At 52.4% G+C, this 26922-nt stretch overlaps 10 protein-coding genes across 10 annotated transcripts; 3 read left to right on the forward strand and 7 right to left on the reverse strand.

Moving 5' to 3' along the window:
• Positions 1–106: 106 nt before the first annotated feature.
• On the reverse strand, positions 107–470 carry P174DRAFT_424713 (uncharacterized protein; the record flags this gene model as incomplete). Its single annotated transcript, XM_024825225.1, has 2 exons — positions 107–247; positions 300–470. 2 exons carry the CDS (start codon positions 468–470, stop codon positions 107–109), a joined length of 312 nt encoding a protein of 103 aa, XP_024678122.1.
• A 716-nt stretch (positions 471–1186) lies between these two features.
• P174DRAFT_463961 (uncharacterized protein) lies at positions 1187–2325 on the forward strand (the record flags this gene model as incomplete). The annotated part of the gene is made up of 3 exons (XM_024830331.1): positions 1187–1262; positions 1359–2103; positions 2130–2325. 3 exons carry the CDS (start codon positions 1187–1189, stop codon positions 2323–2325), a joined length of 1017 nt encoding a protein of 338 aa, XP_024678123.1.
• A 2474-nt stretch (positions 2326–4799) lies between these two features.
• P174DRAFT_377909 (guanine nucleotide exchange factor DCK1) lies at positions 4800–11036 on the forward strand (the record flags this gene model as incomplete). Its single annotated transcript, XM_024822788.1, has 1 exon — positions 4800–11036. One exon carries the CDS (start codon positions 4800–4802, stop codon positions 11034–11036), a length of 6237 nt encoding a protein of 2078 aa, XP_024678124.1.
• A 167-nt stretch (positions 11037–11203) lies between these two features.
• P174DRAFT_515610 (40S ribosomal eS8 domain-containing protein) lies at positions 11204–13779 on the reverse strand. The gene is made up of 4 exons (XM_024832205.1): positions 13247–13779; positions 12657–13184; positions 11559–12277; positions 11204–11517 (listed from the first exon to the last, which is right to left on the reverse strand). The coding sequence occupies exons 1-4, from the start codon at positions 13318–13320 to the stop codon at positions 11324–11326; spliced, it is 1515 nt and encodes a 504-aa protein (XP_024678125.1). The 5' UTR covers positions 13321–13779; the 3' UTR covers positions 11204–11323.
• A 230-nt stretch (positions 13780–14009) lies between these two features.
• On the reverse strand, positions 14010–14890 carry P174DRAFT_445443 (DUF2470 domain-containing protein; the record flags this gene model as incomplete). The annotated part of the gene is made up of 3 exons (XM_024828345.1): positions 14822–14890; positions 14381–14755; positions 14010–14303 (listed from the first exon to the last, which is right to left on the reverse strand). Exons 2-3 carry the CDS (start codon positions 14677–14679, stop codon positions 14012–14014), a joined length of 591 nt encoding a protein of 196 aa, XP_024678126.1. The 5' UTR covers positions 14680–14755; positions 14822–14890.
• Positions 14891–15234: 344 nt separating this feature from the next.
• P174DRAFT_445444 (uncharacterized protein) lies at positions 15235–15956 on the reverse strand. Its single transcript, XM_024828346.1, has 2 exons — positions 15561–15956; positions 15235–15504 (listed from the first exon to the last, which is right to left on the reverse strand). The coding sequence occupies exons 1-2, from the start codon at positions 15931–15933 to the stop codon at positions 15341–15343; spliced, it is 537 nt and encodes a 178-aa protein (XP_024678127.1). The 5' UTR covers positions 15934–15956; the 3' UTR covers positions 15235–15340.
• An 880-nt stretch (positions 15957–16836) lies between these two features.
• Positions 16837–18050, forward strand: P174DRAFT_445446 (uncharacterized protein). The gene is made up of 2 exons (XM_024828347.1): positions 16837–17868; positions 17935–18050. The coding sequence occupies exons 1-2, from the start codon at positions 17105–17107 to the stop codon at positions 17939–17941; spliced, it is 771 nt and encodes a 256-aa protein (XP_024678128.1). The 5' UTR covers positions 16837–17104; the 3' UTR covers positions 17942–18050.
• Positions 18051–18179: 129 nt separating this feature from the next.
• Positions 18180–21089, reverse strand: P174DRAFT_299874 (putative plasma membrane phosphate transporter Pho87). Its single transcript, XM_024821620.1, has 4 exons — positions 20855–21089; positions 19267–20797; positions 18432–19209; positions 18180–18378 (listed from the first exon to the last, which is right to left on the reverse strand). The coding sequence occupies exons 1-4, from the start codon at positions 20935–20937 to the stop codon at positions 18233–18235; spliced, it is 2538 nt and encodes an 845-aa protein (XP_024678129.1). The 5' UTR covers positions 20938–21089; the 3' UTR covers positions 18180–18232.
• A 650-nt stretch (positions 21090–21739) lies between these two features.
• On the reverse strand, positions 21740–23040 carry P174DRAFT_445448 (mitochondrial 37S ribosomal protein uS7m). The gene is made up of 3 exons (XM_024828348.1): positions 22666–23040; positions 22271–22603; positions 21740–22208 (listed from the first exon to the last, which is right to left on the reverse strand). Exons 1-3 carry the CDS (start codon positions 22972–22974, stop codon positions 21786–21788), a joined length of 1065 nt encoding a protein of 354 aa, XP_024678130.1. The 5' UTR covers positions 22975–23040; the 3' UTR covers positions 21740–21785.
• Positions 23041–23498: 458 nt separating this feature from the next.
• Positions 23499–24932, reverse strand: P174DRAFT_434920 (calcium/proton exchanger; the record flags this gene model as incomplete). Its single annotated transcript, XM_024825901.1, has 3 exons — positions 23499–23571; positions 23630–24477; positions 24540–24932. 3 exons carry the CDS (start codon positions 24930–24932, stop codon positions 23499–23501), a joined length of 1314 nt encoding a protein of 437 aa, XP_024678131.1.
• Between the last annotated feature and the right edge of the window lie 1990 nt (positions 24933–26922).

The raw sequence follows: 26922 nt of genomic DNA on the forward strand, positions 1-26922 counted from the left end.
TGGCCGCATGGCTCCTCGAATCTAGAAAAGAACCTGGCCTGCAATCGGTGCCGGGCCAGAAAGGTATGCAACCGTGTCATACTCTGGTGATCATACTAACAGCTGGCTACCTTACACACTGTAGGTCAAATGCAGGAACCTCAATAACAAGGGTTGCGCCCGAAGCAAGCGCCTGGGGAAGACGTGCACATTCAGTCCCGGCAGGCAGCGTGGAAAGCACAGAGTAAAGCATGCGCCGTGCGAGCAGCTGCCATCGCCTGTGTCAGTATGGTCGAGCTCGTGAGCATTGAAGTGTTCACCATTGGGTCCAGGTCCGATCCAGGCTCCGCAGCATAGGGGTTCTGTCTAGCTGTTGAATGAGTGCCCTGCTCTGTGAGCCGTTTGGCCAACTTGTGAAGCTCTGCTTCCCTCACCTCCAGGCTGGAGATGGCGGATGCTGTCCTCCGCACTCTCGGACTCCCAGTCGTCATTGGGCCCGAACTTGCCCCGCCGCGCTCATGTCTGCGGGTATAGTTGTTCGACGGCTCCAATAATGGTCACTCAGAAAAGTATGGACTGTAGTAAAGAAGGTAGCACTGGAGTTGGGAGGGTAGAACACGGGTTGTCGGGATGGGCTGTCGCTGTCAACTTCCAGTAGCAGATGATGCTACAAGAGAGCTTCATTATTAGATAAAATAGCATGTTGCCTAGTGCGCGGCCTCTGACTTTCTTCACTCCGAGTTTTGGCTGACTGAAGCTGTTTTTGTTCGTGATGAGTTTCCCCTTGTCATCAAGGTGGTTTCACGTCAGCCACTGCATACTTCTCGTCAGCCATCCCTCTTGACACTTCACATCAGCCAAATCATCTCTTTCATCTATTTGGGACGTTTAGTGAAAGATCCTTATTTTTGCCTATAATCTGGACAGCTGCACAGTCGAGTTTGAGTTGTTTTTGGCCTAGAGGATCGACGTGCAGTAGTAAGTAACTCTCTTCGTCCCTGTCTGCAGACCACCGACTCTCTCGTTGCTGACCTCGTCTCAGTTCCCAAAGTGCAGTTGGCTATCGGATAGTTCATCTCTCCGAAGATTGTGTTTTGCTTCTCAGTTCATGTCCTCTTTCTTCACCAAGTATTCATCGCAATAAGAAATCCTAGATTCACAGCCGTGCGCCCTACATCCTGCCAATCTGCCAGAGGTCGAAGCAACAATGGTAACCCTTCACGCCATCCAAGCCCACAATGCGGCTCTCACATCCCTAGCCTCAGGTCTCGTCGCGGTGTTTGGTAAGTTCACCTGCTCCAATATTCCACAATCTACGATGAAACAATTGCTGCAAATATCCCTCTTTCGGAAGCCTCCAAGTCGCTAACACCCTCCAGTCGGCGGTACCTCTGGTATCGCCCTCTCAACGGCCCTCGCACTCACCCGGTACACCACATCGCCCAAAATCTACCTCATCGGCCGCAGCCAGTCCGCCGCCGATGCTGCCATCGCCTCCATCAAAAGCATCAACCCCTCCGCCCAGCCAACCTTTCTCCAAGCCGACATCTCCCTTCTCAAAAATGTCGACAGCGTGTGTGCCGAGCTCGCAGCAAGAGAAAAATCAATTAACCTTCTTTTCATGACACCCGGATATTTGACGCTGAAAGGCCGGGACGAGACGGCCGAAGGTCTGGACCGAAAATTCGTGCTGCATTACTATGCGCGGATGCGCTTCATCACCAACCTGCTTCCTCAGTTGAGCGCAGCCGCTCAAGATCCCTCTGTCGATGCCAGCACCAGACTATCCCGCGTAGTCTCCGTCCTAGACCCAATGGTCTCCGTCCGCGCCGGCGGCGCTGGCACCCTCGACTTCTCTGACCTTAGTCTGAAGCACACCTTTACCCTGAAAAAATGCGGTTGGCACGCCAGCCTGATGGGCAATTTTTTCCTGGAAAGCATGGCGGAGCGACACCCGCATACCTCCTTTGTCCATGCGTACCCCTCTGGAGTGGCCACGGGCGTGATGCGTGAACTGCCCGCTGGACGAGTCCTGTCGGCTGTGCTGACGCCGCTGTTGAAACCATTCATGGTCCCGCTCGATGAGAGCGGAGAGAGGCATTTGTTTGCGGCGACGAGTGGGAGGTTTCCTCCGAAAGCTGAGGGAGAAGGGGGGAAGGGGATATCGCTGCTGGCAGCGATGGGACGAAGGGGAGTGGTTGCTACTGGTTGGATTGGGACAGTGAGGTGTTTCCGCCAAACAAGAAAATACAGAGGACGAGAGTACAGAGCGCGGTGGAGAAGGTGGTGCAGCACACGGAGGAGGTTTTCAAGCAGGTGTGTGAAGAGGGCAAGACGTACCCATGAATGTCTAGAGAGATTGCTCCGGATCAGTCCCTGGGATGATTCAGATTGCAAGCTCAGCTCATTTGGCAAGCGACACGAATAATACCGCTCTAAGCTACGGCCGCGGATTTGTGGTGGCCATGCCCGGATGTCTTCTAGTTTGTCAATGGTATATAGTATTTAGTTCCTTTTTCAAGCCCTCCGCGCACATCAGAGGCTTGTCATGGCCTTTGTAAGACAACTTGCGCTTCTTGGCTTAACAGCCAGTAGGTTTATCTGGAAGGGATAAAGTGGACGCGAGGATCAAAGCCACTCATTCTGGACGGATCCAGCAGTTCATGTTTTCGAAACCTATTAGAAGGAATCCCTCCTTAGTATGTCTAGAGGATATCCTTCAGAAAGGGTCCAACAAGCTCTTGCACTTGATGCCTGAAGGATTCCTTCCACGTCAAAGATCGAGAGCCTGAAGGTACTTGATTAGAAAAGACAGACGTGCAATATTCTCTCGAGGACCCTTGCAGATGAAACGGAATTCATGTGGCTTAAAGGTTAGGAAAGCATCCACCAGGTTGGAATCAAGACTTTGCTAAAATAACCTGGTGGAGCGTGGGTACGAGAGCCGGAGTGGCGGCTGATGGCCGAAAAAAGCTCAACTGTGACCAGCTTTGTAGTCTGTATCTGGAGATGTGGTTTAGTTAAGTTGTTAGTAAAGAGACGAGGATCTTTGTCACCCGAATTCTAGTCCATTGACTGACAGCGTCCACTGATGAAGCTGTTTTGTTTCTTATGATCGATTTTTCTCTCTCTAGTTAGTCTCTGATATATATACGTATATATATCTGCCCAGGCCCATTTTCATCATGCACTTTTCCAGTGCATCTCCAGAGGTCATGTACTAAGCATACAGACGCAAATGCCACCAGATAACCTTAACATTCTAAGCAATACTTCCAGGTGACAGAATTTTACGGTTATCGACAGTCAATCACCGAGACCACGAACATGTTCGTTGCCAAAGTCGATCGTGTTTCAGAATAACTCCTGGACCGTACCCAAGACTCGGGCATCGTTTGACGATCTGCACTACTGTTTTATCACTGTGGGCTAGAAGGAAAAGCGCCCATCAAGTACCCAGTACGTAAAGAGGCGATCATCTTAATCAATTTGATTCTGTAGAAAGGTGGGGAGTGATGTATCCATTTTTGTTGTATAGAGGTGCGATCGGGTCTGGTTCAGGGGCCGATGCTGCGCCGTGGTTGGAGCGAACTCTTTCTCTTTATCAATTGGCGAGATGACGAGTACCAAAACCAGAGATCCAGATACATCATACAGGGTTCAGCAGGTGTGATTTGGGGATTGGAAGGAGAACGTGCTAGAGATGCATGGGCTTGATCGTGTTAATCTCGATCGAAGGAGAATAAAGGCTGGGGTAGACTCGATCGTGATTCCAGGGATGACTCGCGATACTGAAAGAGAGCATCAGCATAAATAACTGCGATAGTTGCAATGCAGTATAGTTATACCAACTGAATGGAATTAGACTTCACTTCATATTCGAAGAATCCAGCCTCAAAACTAGTATCTGTAGTATCTAGTAGGTTTGTGTTCAGGCCCGTCGAGTGTGACGATCAGCAAGTTTTCCTGCCTGGGTGCCTGGATCTTTTGCAGTCGGGACCCTTTTTCGTAGCTTCAATCTTTCTTTCCATCGTGATCGCTTCTCTACCAACCTTTCTCCCTTTCGTCTTCTCACTCTCTCTTATATCTATTGTTGAACTCTTTCTGCCCTTTCCTGCCATTCTCTCAATTGGTAAGCACCCCGCCATCTCCTTCAATTCTCTCTTTCCCCCCCTTTGAACGGCGATTTTCTCCACATTTCTCTGGCAAGGGGAACTGGTGCTGGTTCTCCACAGCGCAATAATAATGCATCCACCGCTATCAAGGGGGGCAAGGCGGAGAAAATTAAACTCAAAGGAGAGGGGAAAAGGAAAAGAAGAAAAGAAGAAAGGCAGACTGACGTTTTACATTTCCGACGCTGATACTGAATTTGTTTACAATTCTAGGATTCTTGTTGCGCTCCTGGCTCCAGCCATCGAGATCATGATCCTCTGTCACCGACGCTCTTTTCTGATTTAAACGACGCACACTGACATCTCCCGTTACCTGATGTCCCTCCAGTCCTCAGACTGGCAAATTAGCACTCCTTAAAATCTCATACGTCTCTAAAAAAAAAGCCGTGTCGATCACACACATTTTCTGGTATCTAAGTGTTCGCTCCGAGGATTCGCACATTCCACACCTCACTAACCGTCCATACATATTCCTAGAGGCGAATACTCGCATGTAGCCGCCCCTCATTCCTTCGATCGGGAAGATATCACACTCTCAAATTCCGATCCGTTGCTCGCCTCCATCGGTTGGCGCACTGCCCCTCGTTTCTCGCCGGCCGTTGAAGACCACTGCGGGGCTTGCCCTGTGTCGCTCGTTTCATAGCAGATATGCCCTGGCGGCCTCTGCCTCGGATTGCCTTCGCCGTTGCCATCTATCCTTTCCAGCCGTCGACAGCGGCCGACCTGCCGCTAGAGCTTGGCGATGAACTGTACATAATCGAGCAGGGGGGCGTCAATGGAGAATGGTGTCGTGGGTACCTGGTCGCGCCGCCGTCGATCTTGGCGGGTCTGACGAGCACCAAGGGCCAGACTCTCGAAGCAAGGGTTTTCTCCGGCATCTTTCCTCGCAATTGTGTTGAGATTCGGGAAGTGCTCGGCGACGGCGACGGGCAGAAAGCGCTGACCAATGGTGATCGATTGAGCGACGGCCGAGGAGCAGACGATCTGGTGACAGAGACGAGAAGCAGCGTCGCTTACTCACAGGATGATGAGCATCTGGCCGGTGAGGTATCGGATGTCATCATTGCCAAGAAGGGCAAACCCTCGCAGATCTTTATCCAGAGGCTGGAGGACGGTCAGGCAAGTCCGATCTCCATCAACCACATCATCCAGACACCCTCGCTTCCTCATACGCCGGTGACGCCGGTGACCCTGACCCCTCGCGATCCGAATGCGCCCAAGCCAGCTGCCCCGGTTCCAATGCTCAAGATCGGCGACGAGACTCCTACCTCGTTGTCGGAGCCGCTGGTCGACGAGATCGCCTCATGTCTGCGCGAGTGGCATTCGACGAATCTCCATGAATTATTACTGGCGCGTCAATATGACGTGGTGGAAGAGATGTACAACCTGGTCCGAGAATTGGACTTTGCGCGGAGGCAGCTGTTGCACGACGTGTTGACGGCATATGAGAAGGAGGCATTGCGACAGGAAGTGGTCTGGAAGCTTGTCCGCGGTAACAAGATGCTGGGAGGAGAGGTAATCGTGAGAGATCCTGAGCAGAGAGGCCGATTATTGACGGGCGAGGATTCTGCTGTCCAATTGACCAAGCTCCAATCCGAGATGAGCATGTTGGACGAGAGTCCCATTCAGCACTCTGATACTGCATCGCTACATCATCTTCTCCTCGAGGTCAATGCTGTCTCTGGCAACTCCCCAGGTCCAGTCACTCTCGCCGTGCATCTCTGCTCCCAAACCGATGGTGGCGCCCCTAAGCCCTTATCGGAGACATACCTGCTAGAGATTCCGTCCCCCGAGTCCTTCGCCAGCATGGGCCAGAGCAGCAAGTTGAAAACACTCTTTACTGATTTGTGCGCCACTGACATTGGGGATGGATCGGCCAACGGCCCGAAACTATACCTCGTCGTTGAGGTTCGTGTGCCGGAGACGCCGGCAGTAGGCGCCCCTCTCCAGTCCAGACCCTCAATCTCTCGAGGTAGTTCCTCGGCTGCGAAATCGCCAACTTCCGCAGGCCAGCCAGGGAAGGGTAGCCTCAGAACTCGCCGCAGTATGATCTGGAGCACTAAACCACGGGGCCTTCAGAGCGCCGAGCCAGGGAAGGAAAGCTCCGCGGGACCGCCCCAATCTTCGGAGAGTTCTTCCAGTACTAAAGATCGAGCCGATACGCAATCTTCAAAGTCATCTACGACGCTGCGCACTCTCGCAGTCGGTCTGCTTGAAGTATCCCAGATCCTTCGGCAAGAGAAAGACGCCGAGCAGATTGTCAACATCTGGTCTCCGTCGTCGTGGCTTGAAGAGGGCGAGGGACATGTGGACGGGTTTGATGGGTTGGTACGCACGCTGCTCCCAAGCCCCAGCGGGAAATACGTGAGATCTGAGCGCGCGGCTCGCATACATTTACACATGTATCCATTCGTAGACTCGGATTCCGACGCCCTGGTCCGAAAGAACCCAACCATTATGCACAACGTGATCCAAACGAAGCGGATCGGCTTCTCTCAAGCGCCATCGAAACCTCGGTCCGACATTTATGTGACCATTTCTCACGCTACCTTTCCTCCCGAAGCTCTTTTGTCACATCCTCAGGCGGGCCAGCTCCCGGTGCCGACAACTACGGGGCTTCGCAACCTGCAATTGACCCTCGAGGTGCGGGCGGCCTCTGGATCCCGAGTTGAGAAATGCATTTTCCCCTCGTCGAACAACGTCGCACACACTGCATGGCGAACTATGATTACGGAACGGGGCACTCCCTGGAACCAGACGATCCGTTTGAATGTGCCCACAGAGGACATACCAGGCGCTCATTTGATTATGAGCATTGCGGACGCTCCCGAGTTCCCTTTCGCCCTGGCATGGATGCCATTGTGGGACAACCAGGCGTTCATCCGCGACGGTCCTCATTCTCTGCTGCTGCATGCGTACGACAAGCAAACTTCCAGCATCGAGAACGGCAAGGGTGCCTACCTGTCCCTCCCATGGAGCTCACTCGGCAAGAACGAGTCAGCCAAGGATGAAGCGATTACTGGGCCGCTGGCCACCCTGCGCTTGGAGACTTACCTATGTAGCACTGAATACTCCCAGGACCAGGTGATTCTGAGCTTGCTGCACTGGAGGGACCGGCCGGTAGATGAGGTCTTGGATACCTTGAAGAGGGTTCTGTTTGTGCCCGAGATTGAGATCGTCAAGCAGCTGAGCAGTGTGTTTGATGCGCTATTTGGAATCCTGGTGGAAAATGCCGGAAATGAGGAGTACGAAGACCTGATATTCAACAATCTTGTGACAGTCCTTGGTATCGTCCATGATCGACGGTTCAACCTTGGCCCGCTTGTTGACCACTATGCGGACAAGCAATTTAATTTCCCCTTCGCTACCCCCTGCCTGATACGAAGCTATCTCCGCCTCCTTCAGGCTAGTTCCGATGTGCAACAGTCGCGGAGTCTGCGTGCCACATTCAAGGTCGGCCGACATGTCCTCAAGTTCATCATCAATGCCAGGCAGCAGCAAAAGGCCAAGGAGGAAGGCATCGGCATCACTCGCGTCCAGTCCACTTTCAACCGGGACTTGCACACCATCTTCAAATCGCTGGAAGTGCTGATGAGGAATCCGTCACCGGCCATGGTTGGCAACAAGACGCTTGTTGTGCAGCATTTCCACACGTGGCTTCCGGAGCTATCCAAAGTCATTAGCAAAGACGAGATCATCATGATTGCGCTCAGCTTTATGGACTCTTGCAGCGACGTCAAAGGACTTTTAGTGCTGTACAAGTTGGTCCTGATTCAGCACTACACGCAGCTGGAGATATTCGAATCCGGACCAGAAAGGCGGACTTTGATCTCCAGTTGCATTGGCTGGCTGGAACCGTACTGGGGAGCCACCGGATCCATCACCGACCAATATCGCGATCAGGTTCGGTTGAGTTGCGCGATCGTGGCACAGCTTCTGAAGCAGCCAGATCCGTGGTTGTACGGTTTCATGCCACAGATCGTCTCGTCATACTATTCAATCATACCGGATGGTGTGGAGGAGACCAGCTATCTGTCTCTTCTCTTTAGCAAGTCGTTCCCGTTCCAAGTCAAGGCCTCGAAAACCAGCCAGAAATTCGATGAGGCGCTGGTCGAATTGTCGGCGATTATGGCTGCCACAGCAACGATCCCCAAGCCGAAGAAGCCGTCGCTCAAGGGTCTGGAACTTGCTACGTTCATTTCCCAGGCACTTGAGGTTCACAATTCGATTTTGAACTGCGAAGCGTATCCTGAGAGTTGGTTCAGTGTGCATGTGTACAATCACCGAGCTACCGTAAAGAGTCTGGAATACCTCGCTACACTGCTTACCAGCAAGTTTTTGCCGGCGCCGGATGATGCAGAGAGCTTTGATACGAGGTTGTGGGAGAGCTTCTTCATGACTTTGCTCAAGGTTGTGTCCAGTGATGCACTGGCCTTGGAAACATTCCCCGAGCAGAAACGAAGGGCAGTCTGGAAGATCGCCGGCGACGTTCGTGAGCAGGGAGCGGAGCTGCTGCGCTCCAGCTGGGAGGCCATCGGTTGGGAAACGACAGATGAGGACCGGGAACGGTATGGGCTGCGCAAGCTCGGCGGCTACCAGGTTCAATATGTGCCTGGCCTCGTGGCGCCTATCATCGGACTCTGCCTCAGTGTACACGAGGGATTACGGCATGTCGCGGTGGAAATCTTACGGACCATGATTCTGAGCGAATGGGGTCTGAACCAAGAGCTTTCCATCGTTGAGACCGAAATCATATCCAGCCTAGACCATCTCTTCAAAACAAAGAAGATGAACGAGAGCATTATCCAGAAGCTGTTCGTCGGCGAACTCCTCGAATACTTTGAGGGCTGCGCTGCCTTTGACGAGGACCTCTCCGATGCCGTCAAAGGTCTCATCGCGACCGTCGACGAACTCTTGGATCTGTTTGTCGCATCACAGAGCGGGTCGATGGCCGAAAGTATGCATACACTGAGGTTGATGGAGTATATGAAGGATATGGGCCGGGAAGACATCTTCATTCGCTATGTGCATGAATTAGCGGACGTACAGGCGGCGGCCGGCAACTTCACCGAAGCCGGTCTTGCCCTCCAGTTCCACGCTGATCTCTACGATTGGGACCCGAGACGAACAGTTTCCGCGGTGCTTGACCCTCCGTTCCCCGAGCAGACGTCGTTCGACCGCAAGGAATCGCTGTATTTTGCCATCATCCAGCATTTCGAGGATGCCAGGGCCTGGGCTCATGCGCTAGTCTGCTACAAAGAGCTTGCGGAGCACTACGAACATACAGTGATGGATTTTGCCAAGCTTTCGCGCGCGCAAAGCTCGATGGCCAAGATCCATGAATCTCTCGCCAAGGAGGAGAAGCAATTCCCTCGCTATTTCCGTGTGGTCTACAAGGGGCTTGGGTTCCCACCTACCTTGAGGGACAAGGAATTTATCTTTGAGGGCGCGCCGAATGAAAGAATGGCTAGCTTTGTTGACCGAATGCAGCGAGAGCATCCTGCGGCGCAGATTGTCTCTTCTGGCGAGGTGCAAGACTACGAGGGGCAATTCTTGCAGATCACCTCTGTCAGCGCGCACCGGGATATGACGCATCCAGTCTATCAACGGTCGAAAATTCCACAGGCCGTCAGGGATCATCTTTTGATTTCGGAACCTTCTCAGTTCTCTTCGACGTTGAAGAGACACGTCCGCGGCACGGATGTGCAGGAGCAATGGGTGGAAAAGACCATCTTTACGACCGCCGAGCCGTTCCCGAACATTCTCCGCAGGAGTGAGATTGTCGCCGTGGAGGAGGTTGTGTTGTCACCGCTGCAGACGGCGGTCGAGCGAACCTGGCGTAAGACGCAGGAACTGTCGCTGCTCGAGCGACGAGCTGCCTCGGGCGAGGATCAGGGCCTGTCCAGTCTGACGGAGGCGCTGCAGCAGCTGCTTGACCTCAACTCCTCTTCGGCCAGTTGCGTGGCTCTCTATCGTCAATTTCTGTCGCAAGCTGATGAAGACGACACTGAAAAGGTCGAGGAGCCGGCGGACCCGATGAAGAATGCTCTGGCCGTGGCTCTCATCGACCATGCCTTGGCCATTAAACATGCTCTTGCGTTGTATGCCCGTCCGGCGCACCAGGCCACGCAAGCCGAGCTCATGCGTCAATTCGAGGAAGCCTTTGCACCGGAACTCGCCTCTCTCAGTCGCGTGGCGGCCGAGAGCCCGGCAACCCAACGCCAGTCTCCGGTTTCCGCAGAGAGCCGGCAAAAGCAGAGACAGTCGCGCTCTATCAGTCCGCGCAACCACGTACGCAAGCCTTCGGAGAAACCGTCCGTCAGCCAACGGATCAGCATTATGAACCCTTTCAAACGAGCGAACCACGCAGCGAACGGGTCAGTGGCCACCGTGATTGACGTGAAGACGGAGGAAAAAGACCATGACGACGATACTGCCACGATCCACAGTCGAACCACCGCTCAGTCCGGGACGACTCATACGAAACGCCGGAGTTTCTTTGGGGAGATGGTCCACAAGCACGGCTCATCCATTGCCGCCTCTACGGAGGACGTACAAGAACAGCTATCGAGAAGCGGTTCACGCTCGCAGGACAACCGCAGTCGTAGCGGGTCCCAACACGGCGGGCCGTCTGGAGACGATTCTATCACCAGCATCAAGGGAGGCGGGGTGGTCAGAGCCACTTCTGTCAGAGACAACCAGTCAGTACGGTCTCCCAACCGCAGTCAGGTCGGATCGCCGGGCGGCCATTCATATAGCCAGTCTCACAGCGGAGGCGTCCGCGACTCTGTGATGAAGAGGTTGAGCCTCTTCAAGGGAGTGGGTCGCAAGACCAGTCGTCTGGAGATCCGACCCGAGACGAACGGCATTCTTCATGAAGAATAATCAATCCTTATCATAATGTCTGGACATTACTCCTTTCTTTTTTTCGTCTGTCAAGTTATATGCATCTGCACATGAGCAGGCAATATGCATTGAGCGTTACTTTTACGCAGCTGAAATCATTCTTTCTACCTTTTCTACGTGGATATACTTGTCTTTGTCTTTTTTTTGTCATGATTGATACCTTCCCTAGATACCTCTGCAATTATAGCAAATAATTGATTGTCAACCTGCTGCTTCTGTAGACACAAACCTGTACTCCGTAATATACATACTCCGTAGCACAGTACCTACGAGGCAACCGGTAAATCCAAATCCACCACCCACGGCGCATTCACAGCCCTATACCTCTCATCCAGCATACTCGCATTCACAAACAACGTCTCCTCCCCAAACCGCAGCGGCCGCCCCGAGTCAGCGCTAACATCCACATACGCGCCCCGCTCCTCGCGCACCCTATCCTCATCGCACACCACCTTCGTCCCTCCCAACGTCATATCCGCCCCCACTCCCCTCGCAGCGCACCATACCCCTCATGTATGTGCCCAAAGACATGCACCCGCGGCTTCGCCCGCTTCACAGCAGCAAACAACGCCTCGCAGCCTACACTGCCCCCATTAACGACCGTATCAAGCACCCCCGCCGGCGGACCATGCGTGATCATGATATCCACAGAAGGGAAGTCGGGCACTACACTCGCCCCTGCTGCTGCCCCTACATCACCACCCGCAGGGCCAGACGCTGATGCTGATGCTGATGCTGATGCTGATGCTGATGCTGATGCTCCCTCCGGAAGGGGATTGAACCTATCGCTCCCGCGGGGATACGCAAACGCCCACCCACAGAACGCCGGCGTATACGGCGACGCAAACACCCTCAACTGCGCCCCGGTACTCAGGGTAAAACAATGCATTCCCTCGTCCAAGTAGCGTATCCCTGCGGCTTGCGCGTCATCACTGCAGTAGAGTTGTTTTATGGCTGCGGGATCCTCTCGCCCGGACCAGGTTTTGAAACTGCTTGGCGGGAGGGCGGCGTAGTATTCCTCGTCGAGGGTGATGTCGTGGTTGCCGGCGATGACGAGTTTTAGTTCTGCGGGGTGGGATTTGAGGGTTGCTAGGGTGGTGGTGTGTTCTTTGTAGCTGCCGATTGTTGTGAGGTCGCCAGAGTGGATGAGGATGTGCGCTTTTGGGAGGGGTGTCGGTAGGGTGCGGGGAGGGAGGGGGTGAGGGGTGTGTTGTGGGTGTCTGATATCAAGAGAAGGCGGGTTTTTATTGTTTTATTGTCCATGACTGTAGTCAGTAGATAGTTGGAGGAGTGTGTAGATGTGCGTAAGTTGTAGAGTTGAAGTTGGGTTGTAGTTCCAAAAGTGCATGGGCGGAGTTGCTGGAATTCTGGGTTGCCTGGTGGTTGTACGTTAGATGGAAAAGCTCTACTGGACTAAACCATTTAAAACTATTGAACAACGTAAGGATCATCCCATTGATTGACAGCTCAGAGCTCTACAGACATTGCATATGCCGATGCCCAGATCATGATATTTTCTGGAAAACATTGCTGAAACTCCGAAACCACCCTTTTACACGACACGCAAGCGCAATACCCCAAATAAATTTTTCTTTTTACTTGCGGATAGCACGCTGGTAGAAAGCCAGCTCGTCACCCTCCAGGATGTAACCGTCGACACGACCGCTCTGGCCGGGGCGGGAGGCGATGACGGCGTACAGACGACCGGACTCAAACTGCTTCTCGATGGCGGGCTCGACCTTGCCGTGGTCGGCGAAGCGAGCAGCCTGCTTCTTCACGACGCTGTTGCTCTTCTTCTCGGTGGTGGTCTCGGCGGTCTTCTGCTGGCGTCTCCGGCCGACGGGCTGGCCGTAGTGAGCCTCGTACCATTGTCTAAAGGGAGCGGCATCAATCTGAACGACGGCGGACTTGGTCAGGGTGTTGGTGCGGACCAGTTCGTTGTTGGAAGGGTGGTAGGCCACAACGATGACACGGGTCTTGCGGGAAATGCCCTCGGAACCCCACGAGAAGTTGCCCGACTCGAGACGGAGGGCACGGAACTTGCGGTTACCACCACGGGTGCGGACCAGGTGGATTCTCTTAGCACCGATACGGGTGTTGGCGGGCTGGCGACCCTTCTCGAACGCCCTGCAGCATTGTCAGATTTGAACTGTGCAAAGCATGTCAAATAAGGATGACTGAGGTCCTACCTCTTCTTGCGGTAGGTGGCCCTCTTCGCACCGGTGGCCGAACGCTTGTGGCGGGAGTCGCGTGAGATACCCATGTTTGCGGTTGATGTAGGGAACTATCGTAAATCCAGTCAGCCAGGCAATTCGGTCTCCTGCGTCTGCCTTCAATTTCTTCCGTTCGTTCGTAGAAGTCCCAAGTCCTGATATCAAGTGCTCGCAAGAGTCTTCAAACCAAACAGTGTCGAACCAACAGTCGTAGCCAGCAGTCGTCAACCAAGTAGACGAATTATTCTTCGAAGGAAAGCCGAATTGCGCTGCCTTGATGTATCGTTGTCTTCTGTTGTTGCCCTTTTCCGACTCAAATTTTACCGAATCGCCAACGAACTGTCACGAACACCGACGACCACCAACTTCTCGAAAGTCGGAAGAAATTGAAAGACAGAATGCAAGCAAGCAATAAGTTGAAACTCACCTCTAACTCTGCAGCCCTTCACCAGGAACGCAGCGGGCAAGGGTCGTTGGGTTGTCGTGGAGTTGATGTTGCTGGTCGTCGACGCTCGGGAATTTCGCAGTGTGGCTCACTGGCTTCTTGGCTCGCTTGTCGATTCTTGCCCTACCCCAAAGTGCGCGCTAGCCTAAAAGGGTGGGCACGTGACTACCATTAGGACTCCACTAGCAATAGCATTGGATAACTCCACTCTTCATAAACACGAGGATAGATGAATTTATGATTCGAAGCTAGAGAGGCACCTCTCTACAATAACATACATACTACGTATAGAGGTATCATTCACTCCGCTCCCTCTTCATCCGCTCCTCCCTCACCATCTCATCAAACCGCCGCCACACCGGAAACCCCTCCACAAAATTCGACACAATCCACGCAACCCACAACCCAGACGCAACCCGCACCCCATGCGGCCTCAACCTCTTAACCGCCAACAGCGTCGCCTCCACCAAATGCACGCCTAGCAATAACCCAACCACCACCGGCGCAACATCGTAGCAGAACCGCGTAAGTACCGGATACCGGTCCAAGCCCACCGTCTCGTAGAACACACTCCCCGGCAGGAAATTGCTCCGCCGACCAAACACCACCAGCGTAGCGACCACCAGGACTAGCGAGACGATCTGGAGCCCGTGAGGGGCCGATACTCGGCGATGGTAATGTCGGAGAGGCCGAGGCGCTGCAGAGAATCCTTGTGCATGGCGACGACGCGGGCGCGGGCTTCGGAAAAGGAGGTCATGGGTGGGTTGATGGGGACGCTGTAGCGGGTTCCTTTCGCGCTGATGAGGAGGTCGGAGAGGGAGATGTCTTGGAGGACGGCGGGATGGGCGAAGTGGGCGGAGACGCCGCAGTAGGCGCGTAGGTAGAGAGAGAGCGTGTCGGCATGGTTGGTGTTCATGTGCTTGATGATGAAGGATTTGGTGGGTGCAGGTGCATCGGTTGCCATTTCGTCTCTCGTCTCTTGGATTTGTTCAGCGGATGAGGTGTTGAGTGTTGATGGTTGACTCCTTATCTCGTCGTCTCTAAAAGGTGATCAGCAACGTACCTCGGCTGAGATTAACTGCTGTTGACTCATGTGTAGCACTTACCCAGGTCAGGTTTGAGATTTGCACGGTTGCACCATTACAGGCCTTAAAAAGAGTCAGTTTGCAATTGGCCTCTGGGCAAAATAATGTTGACAACTGTCGCATAGTGCGATCCCAATATATATCACGTGAGGGATGAGGGTCGACATATATTTAAGACTCAAACCATAGTACAGCTTCAAGTGTAAACATTCAATTTGTCCAGATCTCTTTCGTGATATTCGAGCTGATGAGGATAGACAGGGGGATTATTCATTTCAATTGGCGCTCGTCCTACGTCTTGTACTTGACAACGGTAAATACTCTGGAGATGTTGCAATCCCATACTTTATTCAGTTGCGCATACGCTAAGATATCATAAACATCCATAATGACACCAGGTCAACACAAAGGATCACGCTGACTATTAAAAGGGTAACCAGACTCTATTGACACAACATGACAAAGTAAAGCTATTCAATCGTGACGGATCATCATGGCTCGTGAGGATGACAGAGCAGTATGGCTGCCAGGCAACAACAATTATGCACTGCATCGAGCGTCAACTCCTGTTCGAATTGAGCGAATGAATGGGATATCAGGGGGCAAGAGGGGAACATACATCAAAGCCAGCGTCAGATCACCGTGGATATGAGCTTTGAGCTCGACCTCGATCTCGAGATTCAGCTCCAACTTGAGCTTCATGCCTTCTTCGTCGTCCAGACTCGACCCCTGCTTCTGTTGTGGTATCACATTCATCGACCCGTTCTGGGAGAGGGATTGGTTGCCGCCGGGGGTTGGTATGGCTGCATGGCCCTGCCGGAGGCGACTTGGTTATCGTAGTCTTCGTCCTCGTCGTCGTATTCATCAGAGTAAAAGTCATCTTCGTCGGAGTAGTCCTCGTCATCTGCTTCTTCTACGGCGTCTGGTTGTCTGCTTCGTTGTTGTTGTTGTTGGCGCTGACGACGTTTTGCCTGAGCCTTGGGATCCTCTGCTTCTGCTTCATCGCCGGAGACCTCGTAGTCGTCGGTTTCGTAGTCTTCATCGGAGTAGTCGTCTGAGTAGTCAACCGAGTCGTCGTCTTGCTGGAGGGTTGGTTGTTTCTGCTGTTCTTTTGTCTTCTCTGCGGTGGCCATTTTGTATATTTTCGAGGCGGGAGAAGTATATAATTACTTCAAGTATCTAGTCACAATCAAGACTGTCAAGGTGGAAACAGAATGAAAAGCAGATAGAATGACTTAGTCAACAGTTAAAAGGAAGAAGAAAAGTAGTATGTTACTTGAATAACCCAGTCTACGCATAGACAAGCACACCACGCATCGTCATCATCATAAGGATAAGCAGTGATACTTGATCGGAGCCGAGAAGCCACCTACGCGATGGAGTCGGGCCCTTGGATGTGCCGTGCATGACGTTACGGCATCATTATCCTGTCGGTTCCATAATATAATTGGATACTGACTGACTCAGTATAATTATGACTGACTGGGATCTAGGTAATAATTACTTTAGTATGATATGAGACAGACCGGGATCCGCCCACTCTTCTGTATACCTTTTAAGCGACTCCGCTTGTATCGATGTATCCATGGACCAGAAAAGGTCAGACTTGCTCTGACAGCAGAAGAATCTTCGCGTGCTCGGTACCATACATTTTGTCCTCTGGTACAAAGTATTACCATGCGAATATCCACGGCTAAGTCTGCCGCCAATTTCCCTCTACAGTAACAGAGGTATACTAGGACACGTACTTGGGTAACAACAGTAATGTAGCCTGACGTCGAGTGGCGTCATTATACGCTTCATATATCCGTTTCTCCCTCTCTAATTTAATAATAGCACCAAGTGGAGCAGCCAACCACACTATCTCGTGCCAAAATTCTCCGAGCGTCTCGCTATTGATTCGCTTGACTTTATCCATCCTGACATCTGGCGCTACTCCAGACACTATGACTAGCTTGGACATGGACTGGAGTAACTAGTACGTATGTCGTACAGCCCTGCATCTAGACGTCATACTGAACAATCTCTTGTTTAAGCTCTGTATCCATATGGTGTGTATGTGTGTAAAGTATGATGGTATCATCCAATCTATCTCAATCCAAGATGACGCCGAACCAGTCTCTCTGCCTGTCATGTCCAGCAACTGACGTACGAGGCGGACTGCCCGGTTTCCCTCCACCTGTACTCTGTCCCAATCATCTCATCCATATAAACGACCCCCCAGACCAAGACATGACCAAGAGTATAAACACTGTCATCCCCTCCATCTTCCCATCATTCTAGTCTCTTTCTCTTTCTTCCACCATGTCCGATCAGGAAAACAACAGTCGTCCTTCTAGTCCGACTCCGAACCCAACCCAGACAGAAGACGGTGCTCCCCCAACACCAAAGACAGATACCCAGACACCAACAAAGAAGCCTCCAAAGCTAGGCAAGAAGAAGCAGCCTCAGCAGCAGTCTAAGCCTGAAGAAGAACAAGAACAACAGGAAGAAAACAAAGAGGATCCTCCAAACAAAAACAACAACAACAACACCGAGGAAGACCCTCAACCCCAAGAAGATACCAACAACGCCGACGCCAACGGTGAAGCCACAGAACAAGACCAAGACCAAGACCAAGACCAAGACCAAGACCAACAACAACAACAACAACAGCAAGAAAAAGAGCAACCCCGTCCCCGAAGAAGAAAACCTCAACGCTACCGCCCCGACTCAGAAACTGAAAGCATCCCCCGCCCCGAAATGGACAACAACAACGCCGCCATGGAGAAGCCCCGCCGTCGCCGCCAGCGTCCCCAGATGCAGCAGCAGCAACAACAAGACGGCGGCCCCCTCGGCGGCCTCGGCGGCGTGAACCAGGTCGGCGATCTCGTGCAGAACACCGCAGGGAACGCGGTGAACGGTGTGACGGGGTCAGCGGGCAAGGCTGTCGGCGGGCTGCTGGGCGGGAATAAAGAAGAGAAAGATGATGGGCGAGACGAGCAGTTGCGGCTACGGCTGGATCTGAATCTGGATATTGAGGTGCAGCTCAAGGCGAAGATCCATGGTGATTTGACGTTGGGATTATTGTATGTCTCCTTCCCTTTTCCCTTGGCCTCATGACATGATGAGTGTGGGGTGCTAACATGTGCCAGGAACTGATTTCTTCTCTTCTTCTTCTTCGTTTCCTCTGGTTTGTTGCTGATGCGAAAACTAGACTGTTATGTTATGATGGTATCATGTCGTCTTGAATTGATTGATTGCTTCGCTGGAGCTGTTGTATTTCTATCCTATCTATATATATATTCAGCTGCGTGCAGTAGCTTAGCTTCTATACCACATGGCACTCATGACTAATGACATTACATGACCATTGACTATCCAAGAAGCAACTTCCAATTGTAAATACTCTAAAAGTAATCTGGTAATCTGTATACATACCATCTAAACTCCCTACAACCCCGCAATATACATCAGTCCATACCCAATCGTCACAATCACCGCCCACGACATCAAGCTGGCCGGGATACCGCGAGTGAAGAAATGCCGCACGTGGAGGTACCGTTGACCCGTTTGTGGGACCTCGGTCATAATAGCAGCTGTACATGTTAGCTAACGTTATCAACTGAGGGAAAGGTTGGAACGGGCATACTCATGTTGGGGAACCCGCTGGTCGGCAACGCCATAGCCACCGAACACATCAATGCACTCGCCATCACCAGCAAGTTCGGATGCGGGTCGTCCATGCCCACGCCAATCTGGCGCACCAGCGGCAGCATGATCAGCGCCGCAACCGTATGCGAGATAAACGTCGCCATGACCAGGATCAGAGCCGAAAACACGAGCAGAACCCCGTACAGACTGAAGTGGTCGACGCGCACCGTGATCGCATTGGCGATCGTGTGCAGCAGCCCGGACGAGGTCACCGCTTTGCCGAGACACAGACCTCCCGCAGCTAAGATGATGATGGTCCACAAGAAGTTGTTGAAGTCCTCTTTGTTCAGGATCCCCGTTCCAAAGAACAGCACCATCGGGATGATGGCGATCACGCCCATATCGCCAAAGACGTGCTCGAGCTGATGGCTAGCACACCACAGCCCGATGGTGGACAGCGTCACAATCGTCACAAAGTACTGCACACCCGAAAATCGGTCCTTGACCGGTCGCATTGGGACAATGGTCGTGCCGCGGCCGGGCTTGAACGTTGCCAGCAAGAGCAGCCAAATCAAAAGGATCGAAATGATGCAGACGGGCAGTGAGACAAAAAACCAGGTCCCCCAGCTGATACTCGGGTACATGTTCTGCAGCGCGATGATATTCTGGGGCGACGCAATCGGCGACGCGGCACCTCCGACATTGGCAGCCAGCGCAATACCCAGCACAAGGGCCTTGGCAAAGTTGGAATCAGGAGGAAGATTACGTAGTAGAGGCTGAGAGGTTAGCATTTTCCAAGAACAAAAAATCCTCCCCTGGGAAAGGGAACATACCTGAATAATGGAGTAGCAAAGAACAGGCGACGCCACATTGCTAATCCACATACTAAGGAACATGCTCACAAACATGTTCGTCAGGAGAACAACTTTGGGGTTGGATCCGGCTCTGCTCAGCACAAACATGGCCATCCGCCGAGCAATGTCGTATTTGGACAACGCAGCGGCGATGGTGAATCCCCCCAGCAGGAGCATGATCACAGGCGTCCACATCGCGCTGAACGCCGCGCTGGTGGCGTCCTTTGGTCCCAGACGGTGATAGGGCTTCTCCGCGGACTTCATAATGCGCAACATGACGACCAGGAAGGGTATCAAGAGGGACGTCACAAAGAGAGGAATGACCTCGGTGGCCCACAACAGACTGACAAACACAAGCATGGCCAGGCAGTTCTGCTGCTCCGGTTTATCCATGATCGGAGCATAGAGCAAGATGATAAACACCGCCAGGATGACAATCAGCGTCCCGAAACTCAAGCTGCAGAGCCACTCGGGTACGCTATAGCGACCAAACGGCGTCTTGATCTCTTTGGCTGCAGCCTCCTGCTCATCGCCCTGTCGTCGTGCGGCGGCCGGGTCCTCGTCCATTCCCAGCAGTGTCCGACGAATACCAACATTCGCGGCCTGGGCCTTCCGCTCAATGCCAATCATCTCTCGCCAGACTGTATTCCGCTCCCAGACAACGTGCTCTCTCAGGTGCAATCGCAGCTCCCGTTTGGCCAGCGGTAGGTCACCGCCCGTAATCACGTCCGCATAGAGCTGTTCGATCCGGGCAATCACGCCCTCGATCTTCTTCATGGTCGAATCCGTAAACGGATAAGCTGGGGAAACGGTGGAGCTCATGTAATCGCGCCGCAAATTGCAGTCGAGGATCTTGTCAAACTTCTTCAAAGCCTTGGAGAAACCGGTCTTGTTCAGCTGGATGTACGACTTGAGCCCGCACAGTGAGACATAGGCGTTCACGGCCCGCTGCTTCAGCGACAAGCCCTCGTTGTACAGGTCCAGAAACCGCGTGTCCCCATCATGCCCGCCGCTCCCCCGCCGAACAAACCCCAGAGTCGTCGAGTCAGCCATGAATCTCGAATCGCTCAGGTCCGAGCGCGACCGACCCGTCAACGGCACCACTCTCTGCCCGGTCGGCGGCTGATGCTCGTCATCGCTATCCGCTCCATCATCGTCATCTTCTGTCTCCTCCGACGGGAAATCGCGGTACGAGCCGCCAGTCCGCGGGCGCGAGCGAGAGCTAGAGCTCATCCTCCGCGACTTGACCATAGCGTCACTCATGGGGTCCACGTCCGCCACGTCCGCCTTGGATGAGTACTCCTCGGCACCACGGACAACGTCCTCCACCTCCTTGAGTATCTCCGACTCCTTGACCTCGTAGAAGCTACATATCTTCTCCAGCTCTGCGTTCAGCGCCCGGCGGAACACCGCCTCGGGCGTGGGTGTCCCGCTTAACAGCGGCGCGGACTCGACATCCGACTGTGCCTGTCCGCTTGCTTTCCGAGCTTGCTGCTCGAGCGAATATATCCTAGAAGCATTATTAGCCGAGTCCACAGGCCAAAAAGAAAATGAAATGAAATCTCACAATTTCTTCAAATTACTATACGCAATGTAATAGGCACTCCAATCCGGCACCGCATTGAACTGGATACTATGCGAGAACTTCATCTTTGCTGTCCTTTGTCCCCCGCACTTTCCTTTGGAGTTTGTCGACGCCGGAGAGCCTCTACCCAGAACCGGAGCCTGAGGTTGTTCGCTCTGTAGCCTTGACCGCTCTTTTCACCCGGCTGCGAATACTTCTCGCTCTCCTGTACCGGTTCGTGCGAGTCCGACTCGATGGAAACAAAATGGTTGGAGCTAGTGCGTTCGCGTGTTACAAGCGGGTAGCGACTGCGGGTGTGCAAGTCTTCAAGCTCGAAGCTTTGATCGTGGCCGTCGTGGTCGAGTTCGTGTTCGTAGGCACCAGTCGCAGATGCGATGCGTGCCACGGTGCGCCCAACAGCATTCGACGACACGGTTTCGACTGGAGGAATATTTGAGAGACAAAAAAAAAAAAAAGAACGAGACCGAAGTTGGGACTAAGCCTATTGTTAATGGGTCGGGAGTGGTAGGTGAGCCAGAGCTGGAGCTGGACTGCGGCGTTTGGGGCTGGGTCGGGTCCCCGCAGAGCTGCTGTGCGGGTGATATGAGTGGTTGCCTCGTTGGACGAAGGACAAACCGGCGCGGAGGGGTTGAAGGATTAGGGCTCTGGTGTCCGAATGTGGTGGGCGAGCGTCACTTTGATTGTAAAGATGAGGAGGGTCAGATGGAGATATTGTGAGGATAATCCTGGTCGATAGTACACAGAATAATGACTACGTTTAGGCTGTCAGGGTGCCTTGCAGCAGACTCAAAAGATGCCTGATCGGGGATAGCGAGGATTTAGTCATCCGCAGTCGAGATACGAGATGAAGAAAAGATAATTTACAATTGCTGATAGCCTAAAATACAATGCATGAATGAATAGATATCACTAATTACCTGCGCCGAGTGACCAGACCAAGATTCGAGCGACCCGCGATACCAAGCTTGTGCACCGCTTCCCTCCGATCCCACACACCACTACGACCTTCCGCAACAGCGACCAGCTCGTGAGCGACTCGCTGAGCGAAACTGCTGTCCCGCCGCTTATCAGAGGCATCAATGATCCATCTGATGGCCGTCCGACGCCGCTGTCTCTGCATCAGAGGAACTGGGATCTGCACGGCAGCACCACCACCGGCAATACCCTTCTGCTGACGGATCTTGATCAGAGGTGCGACCGAGTCAACAATCAAGGTGAGGTAGAGGACGGGGTTCAGAGGGAGTTGAGGACCAGGAGGACCAGGGAGGAGGGGGCGCTTCGGGTGCGGTTGCGGGGGAGAGGCAGTTCGAAGGTGGTCAAGAATGAATGACATGTTCTGGGAGAAACAACTAGATTAGCACCGGCCACAACCTGCCAAGGTTCGAGCGATGTACACACCTTCTGGGCCTTGCTTAACTTTCCATCCCGCATAAGCAATTTCGTAAACTGCTCCAGCAACGGATCATATCTCTCGCGGAAATTCTCCGTCTTAGGGAGACTCTCGGGCGCCGGAAACTTCAGTCCAGGATGCAGCTCCGCGACGTCCTGGTTCACCTGGTTGATCATATTGGCGACAACGGCCACTGAGGGATCCGTCACATCCTGACCCTGTAGGTCGGGCTGGTAGCGGCGTGTGAAGGTCGAGAAGGACCGGTTGCCAGACGATCGCTTCAGCTGGTCTTGCATGACCTTGGGCATGTGCTTCAGGGCGTCTTTATCGCGCTGCAGGATCTATCCAGCAGTAAAATTAGCAGCGCGACGAACAGTACCGATAAAAAAAGGAAGAAACCTACCTCAGCGACAGGAGTCCCCTGCTCCAACTCCGGGCTCGCAGCAGCCTCATACTTCCCACCATGCAGAATCCTGTCCATCTGCGCGGCCTCCTCGCTGACGTGAGGCAACGGATCCTCCGTAGGTCCCTTTACCCCTTCCAATTCGTCCTTCTTCTCTGATTTCGATGAGTTCCATCGTCTCTGTGCTTGAACGGTCGATGCGGCATGAGGCCGGTTGATACTGAAACGCGAGCTGACCGCGGATGAGGTGGATGGGCGAAAGCCAGGCAACGCCTTGCCCACTGTGAAAAGATTGATACGAGGCGGCATGTTGATTCTCCTCGATGCCTGTAATCGACAGACTGTATTTCGAGGGAGAGTGTTCAATTGTCCTCCTCCGTCCTTGGCTTCGTCGGAGCCGCGAAGAACGATTTTCCTCTCCACTGTTGCTTAGTCATCTATGCCAAGACTCCCCATTCCAGCATGAAGTCATTCATCATTATTCAGAGATGGCCAACAGTTCTACAAGAGTGTTTGCGGCCAGTTGTGGCTAGAGTACGGTTTACGATGTAGCGGTTTACATGAAAACGGTGGCGCCCAGGCCAGCCCAGTCATTTTGCCATCCCAAGTACACCACAGGAGAACATCGAGTTAAGAAAATACAAAATACAGGGTAGTCAGAACCCACTATTGTGTGTCTGTACAGCAAATACAGAACCCCCGACCAGCAGTATTTACCCAGTTAGTGCAATAAGGAAAGGAATAGCTTGGCACAAAGTCAGAGAGCGCGAGGTTCAAACCAAGGACATCAATCCTGATTCCTGGTCTGAAAGCTTGGCAGCGCGACTGGTCGCTCAATTGGCAATAAGAGCATCGCCAGTAGGATCATCTGGGTAAACGTAGAATGCTAGCGCTAGGATCAGATACCTATGGCGCGGAAAGTTAGAAACTGGCTCATAGATCGAGAGAAGAGCGGACAACTTACATTCCCAAGCAAAGCCCACCCTCGAGATAATTCGACTTGCCATCTTGGATGAGGAAGGTCACAACCAAGCTGGAGATGAAGAAGGCGACAGTTTCAAAGATGTGGAAGTTGAGAGTCATCTCAATGTTTAGGATCCAGCCCATGATGACAAGGAACGGTGTCACGAACAATGCGATCTGCAAGCTACTGCCGACGGCTACGCCGATAGCCAGATCCATCTTTCCTTTCCATGCGACGACGACGGCGGTGACATGCTCCGCAGCGTTTCCAACAATGGGGATCAAGATAAGACCGATGAAGGTCCGGCTCATGCCGGTCTTCTCCACAATGCTGTCGATGCTTCCAACCAGGTAGTCGGCACAGACGGCGACAAGAATCGTGACGACAACCAGAGCAATGGTGGCGGCCAGTGGGCTCAGAATATGATGCTCCTCCTCTTGTTCATGGTCCGCCTGATTCTCTGTATCGGGTCCCAGTCCGTCTTGAACCTCCTCAAACAGCTGTGTATGCGTCTTGAGCTGGAAGTACAGGTACATGACGTATAAAACCAGGAGAATGATGGCGGTACCGTGCGAAAGAATCAGGATATTATTATCCGTCGTGGCTTTGGAGTGGGATGGAGACAGAGAGGCGTAGAGGGTGGCCGGGATGATCAACGAAGCAGAGGCAACCGTCATCATGGACGACATGGTGGACGCGACAGTACTGTTGAATGTCTGCTCGGAAAACCGGAGCCCACCAATGAAGAAACAGCATCCGAGCACAAGCAGGATGTTCGACAGGATACTGCCCAGCATGCTTGCCTGGACGACACGGATCTGGTTGTCCTTCAAAGCGATGATGCTGACCTACCATTGTCCTCCAAGTCAGCTATAGTGAAGCACAAAACGACTCGAACGGATAAACCCACAATCAGTTCGACCGCATTCCCGAAAGTAGCATTCATCAGTCCACCCAACGCCTGTCCCATAGTAGCCGCCAGTTCCTCAGTCGCAAAGCTCAGCAGAGACGCCAGTGGGATGATCGCCAGGAAGTTCAACGAGAAAACAACCGTGCTGTCCCAGTGAAGCGCACCGGAGATGATACCAAGAGGAACAAACACGAGCAGCACGTTGACGTAGTCCCGCACGAGGGTCTCCCAGGTCAAGTGCATGACCTGCGCTGGGATGTTCAGCCAGCGTCGTCCACGTTTGTGGCGCCGATGCTGGCTATTGCCTGAATTGATGCGGGGAATATCATTGATCAGAGCATCCCGCTCACTGGGCTCTCCAACCCCGTTTGGAGAAGAAGAGAAGCCGGTCATACTGCGTTTTTTGGGGCCCCAAGAGTGCCTGCGGAAGGCTGAACGGAAATTCCTCGCTGCTGCTGTATCAGATTCGACAGATCCGATTAGCCAAATTTCTTGTGAGATTCGTCTCCCTATTCTCTGCACGAAATGATTGTTCAAGAATTAAAAGAAAGACTGCTTGATAGGCGAAAGAGGACAAGGAGAGACTTGGGAGAATGAAAAAAGAAATTTATGAAATAGACGGAAGATACTCCGTATGATAAAAGAGGAAAAACGAAGGAATGAAGAATGGAAGGTCACAAGTGGGGAGTTAAAGAGAGAAAGAAAAAAGTGTAATACTCCTACGTAGTAGCAGTAGCAGTGGTGATGGAGATGATGAAGGTGTGGCACCTACACATTGGGATCCAACAGTGGCGCGGGAAACGACCAGGGAACGGCGGGGGGGAAAAAGTGGGTTAATCCTGAAATATGTAGGATCCTAGCCGGTTAGTCTAGGATTGAATCTGATAGTTGGTCTTTGTCTGGAATCCTGGGATCCGACAAGAGAAAAGTTCTGGAACCAGGGTGAAATTGCAAAAGTCAGTTAAGTTAGGTAGTCTTAGCTCTAGGTTGGCAGGAAGGATTGGCGAAACCAAGACAACCGCAGTGGTCTTGTCGCAGAGGGGGAATGTCCACGTTTCGCTGAAGAATGAGAGGGATTATTACCTAGATTAATCCTCACGCGAACCAATCGAGATGATCATGGGCTAAAATTCAACTCAGGTGTTCTTCTCAATTGGAGAGAGGAAGTCAAAGGAAGAGTGTAAAGAAACTAAGTAGATACACTGGAGAGGCATGGGGAACTGCAAGCAGCCAGCCACGTACGTACCTTGACTACGGATCCGCGGAGGTATGTGGATGTGCGGAGACACAGGTAGAAGCCTGTCAAAGACGAGGGAATTGTTCCGTCAGTCGAGCTTTCAAGCTGGGGGATGGGATAAAGCAGAGTAACTGCAGTGAGCCGAATCCGCACTGCACAGCCTCAAAGCTGATGCTTTGATACTCAAAGGAGCAGGAGTTTAGGGCGAGCTTACCCTTGAACAGGATGCGAGGCGATACCTGAAGCTAACAGTCTCGGCAGGGTACTCAAAGGGTTTGATTGCACAGACGATGCGCAGGATTGGAAATTGGCGCTGGCAACAATGCCTCTTTAGAAGATGGAGCTATGTACTAGAGTGGATGGTGTTGATCATCGACCGACCCGGAAACATGGGCCTCAATTGTAGAATTACCAAGAGTATATCAAGTTGATGATCTTCAATCAATATATCAGATAGATACCTCTGTAGATGTATGCAATGATGATGTCGATGATGATGATGAGTTGGCGCCAAAGTGATGCTTTACAGTGGGGCATCTGCAAAAGCTCCAGCCACTAGCTTAACTCGCATTGTAGTTGGACATCAAGCGATAGACTAGTATCTGGTGATACACTCAAAGCATTCCTTCTTCTGAGAGACTACCTTAGGGCTTAGATATCCAATACCAATCGTAAAACTCTATTGCATACAGAGTAAATCTACCAGAGCCATCTCAACATGAAATTACTCCATCCATTCATCTGAGCCCACGGGAGGACTAGTCAGGCCATCCACGGATCTCGCAAGGAAAATTCACGCCAAGATGCACTGCCACAATTAGACCCACCAGCAATACTAGTATGTAAGCGATCATAGCGCCTGGACTATCTTAGTCGTACCACTGTGATATGGAGCAACATGATAAATCTCATTGATCGAGAACCATATCAGACTAAACAATCAGACAGATTCAAAACAGACTTGACAGGTCTGATTGTACAGTCTAAAAAATGTGATGAACTGATGATAATACTCGGTGGGTTGTATGTGGAAGTCTAACACGTGTCCGACGATTGATGCACCCTCATACCGACAGCCTATCTATCTGCACTCCGCAATGCACCCGGAAAATATATCGACATCATGTGGCTTGACAACTCGCTCAT

Source organism: Aspergillus novofumigatus, assembly GCF_002847465.1.
Source record: "Aspergillus novofumigatus IBT 16806 chromosome Unknown P174scaffold_9, whole genome shotgun sequence".
In the NCBI taxonomy this organism is placed as follows: domain Eukaryota; kingdom Fungi; phylum Ascomycota; class Eurotiomycetes; order Eurotiales; family Aspergillaceae; genus Aspergillus; species Aspergillus novofumigatus.

Excerpts from the sequence above, each read along its gene's own strand:
- P174DRAFT_515610 (XM_024832205.1), bottom strand. The coding sequence starts at position 13,320 with ATGGGTATCTCACGCGACTCCCGCCACAAGCGTTCGGCCACCGGTGCG. Across the intron at positions 13,185-13,246 it reads GCCACCTACCGCAAGAAGAG|GGCGTTCGAGAAGGGTCGCC; the intron begins GTAGGACCTCAG and ends ACAATGCTGCAG. Across the intron at positions 12,278-12,656 it reads TACCAGCGTGCTATCCGCAA|ACACCCACAACACACCCCTC; the intron begins GTAAAAAGAAAA and ends TCTTGATATCAG.
- P174DRAFT_445448 (XM_024828348.1), bottom strand. The coding sequence starts at position 22,974 with ATGCCGCCTCGTATCAATCTTTTCACAGTGGGCAAGGCGTTGCCTGGC. Across the intron at positions 22,604-22,665 it reads AGGGGACTCCTGTCGCTGAG|ATCCTGCAGCGCGATAAAGA; the intron begins GTAGGTTTCTTC and ends ACTGCTGGATAG. Across the intron at positions 22,209-22,270 it reads AGTTAAGCAAGGCCCAGAAG|AACATGTCATTCATTCTTGA; the intron begins GTGTGTACATCG and ends TGTTTCTCCCAG.
- P174DRAFT_299874 (XM_024821620.1), bottom strand. The coding sequence starts at position 20,937 with ATGAAGTTCTCGCATAGTATCCAGTTCAATGCGGTGCCGGATTGGAGT. Across the intron at positions 20,798-20,854 it reads TATAGTAATTTGAAGAAATT|GATATATTCGCTCGAGCAGC; the intron begins GTGAGATTTCAT and ends TAATGCTTCTAG. Across the intron at positions 19,210-19,266 it reads TTTGCTACTCCATTATTCAG|CCTCTACTACGTAATCTTCC; the intron begins GTATGTTCCCTT and ends CTAACCTCTCAG.
- P174DRAFT_445446 (XM_024828347.1), top strand. The coding sequence starts at position 17,105 with ATGTCCGATCAGGAAAACAACAGTCGTCCTTCTAGTCCGACTCCGAAC.
- P174DRAFT_445444 (XM_024828346.1), bottom strand. The coding sequence starts at position 15,933 with ATGGCCACCGCAGAGAAGACAAAAGAACAGCAGAAACAACCAACCCTC. Across the intron at positions 15,505-15,560 it reads CAATCCCTCTCCCAGAACGG|GCATGAAGCTCAAGTTGGAG; the intron begins GTCGATGAATGT and ends ACGACGAAGAAG.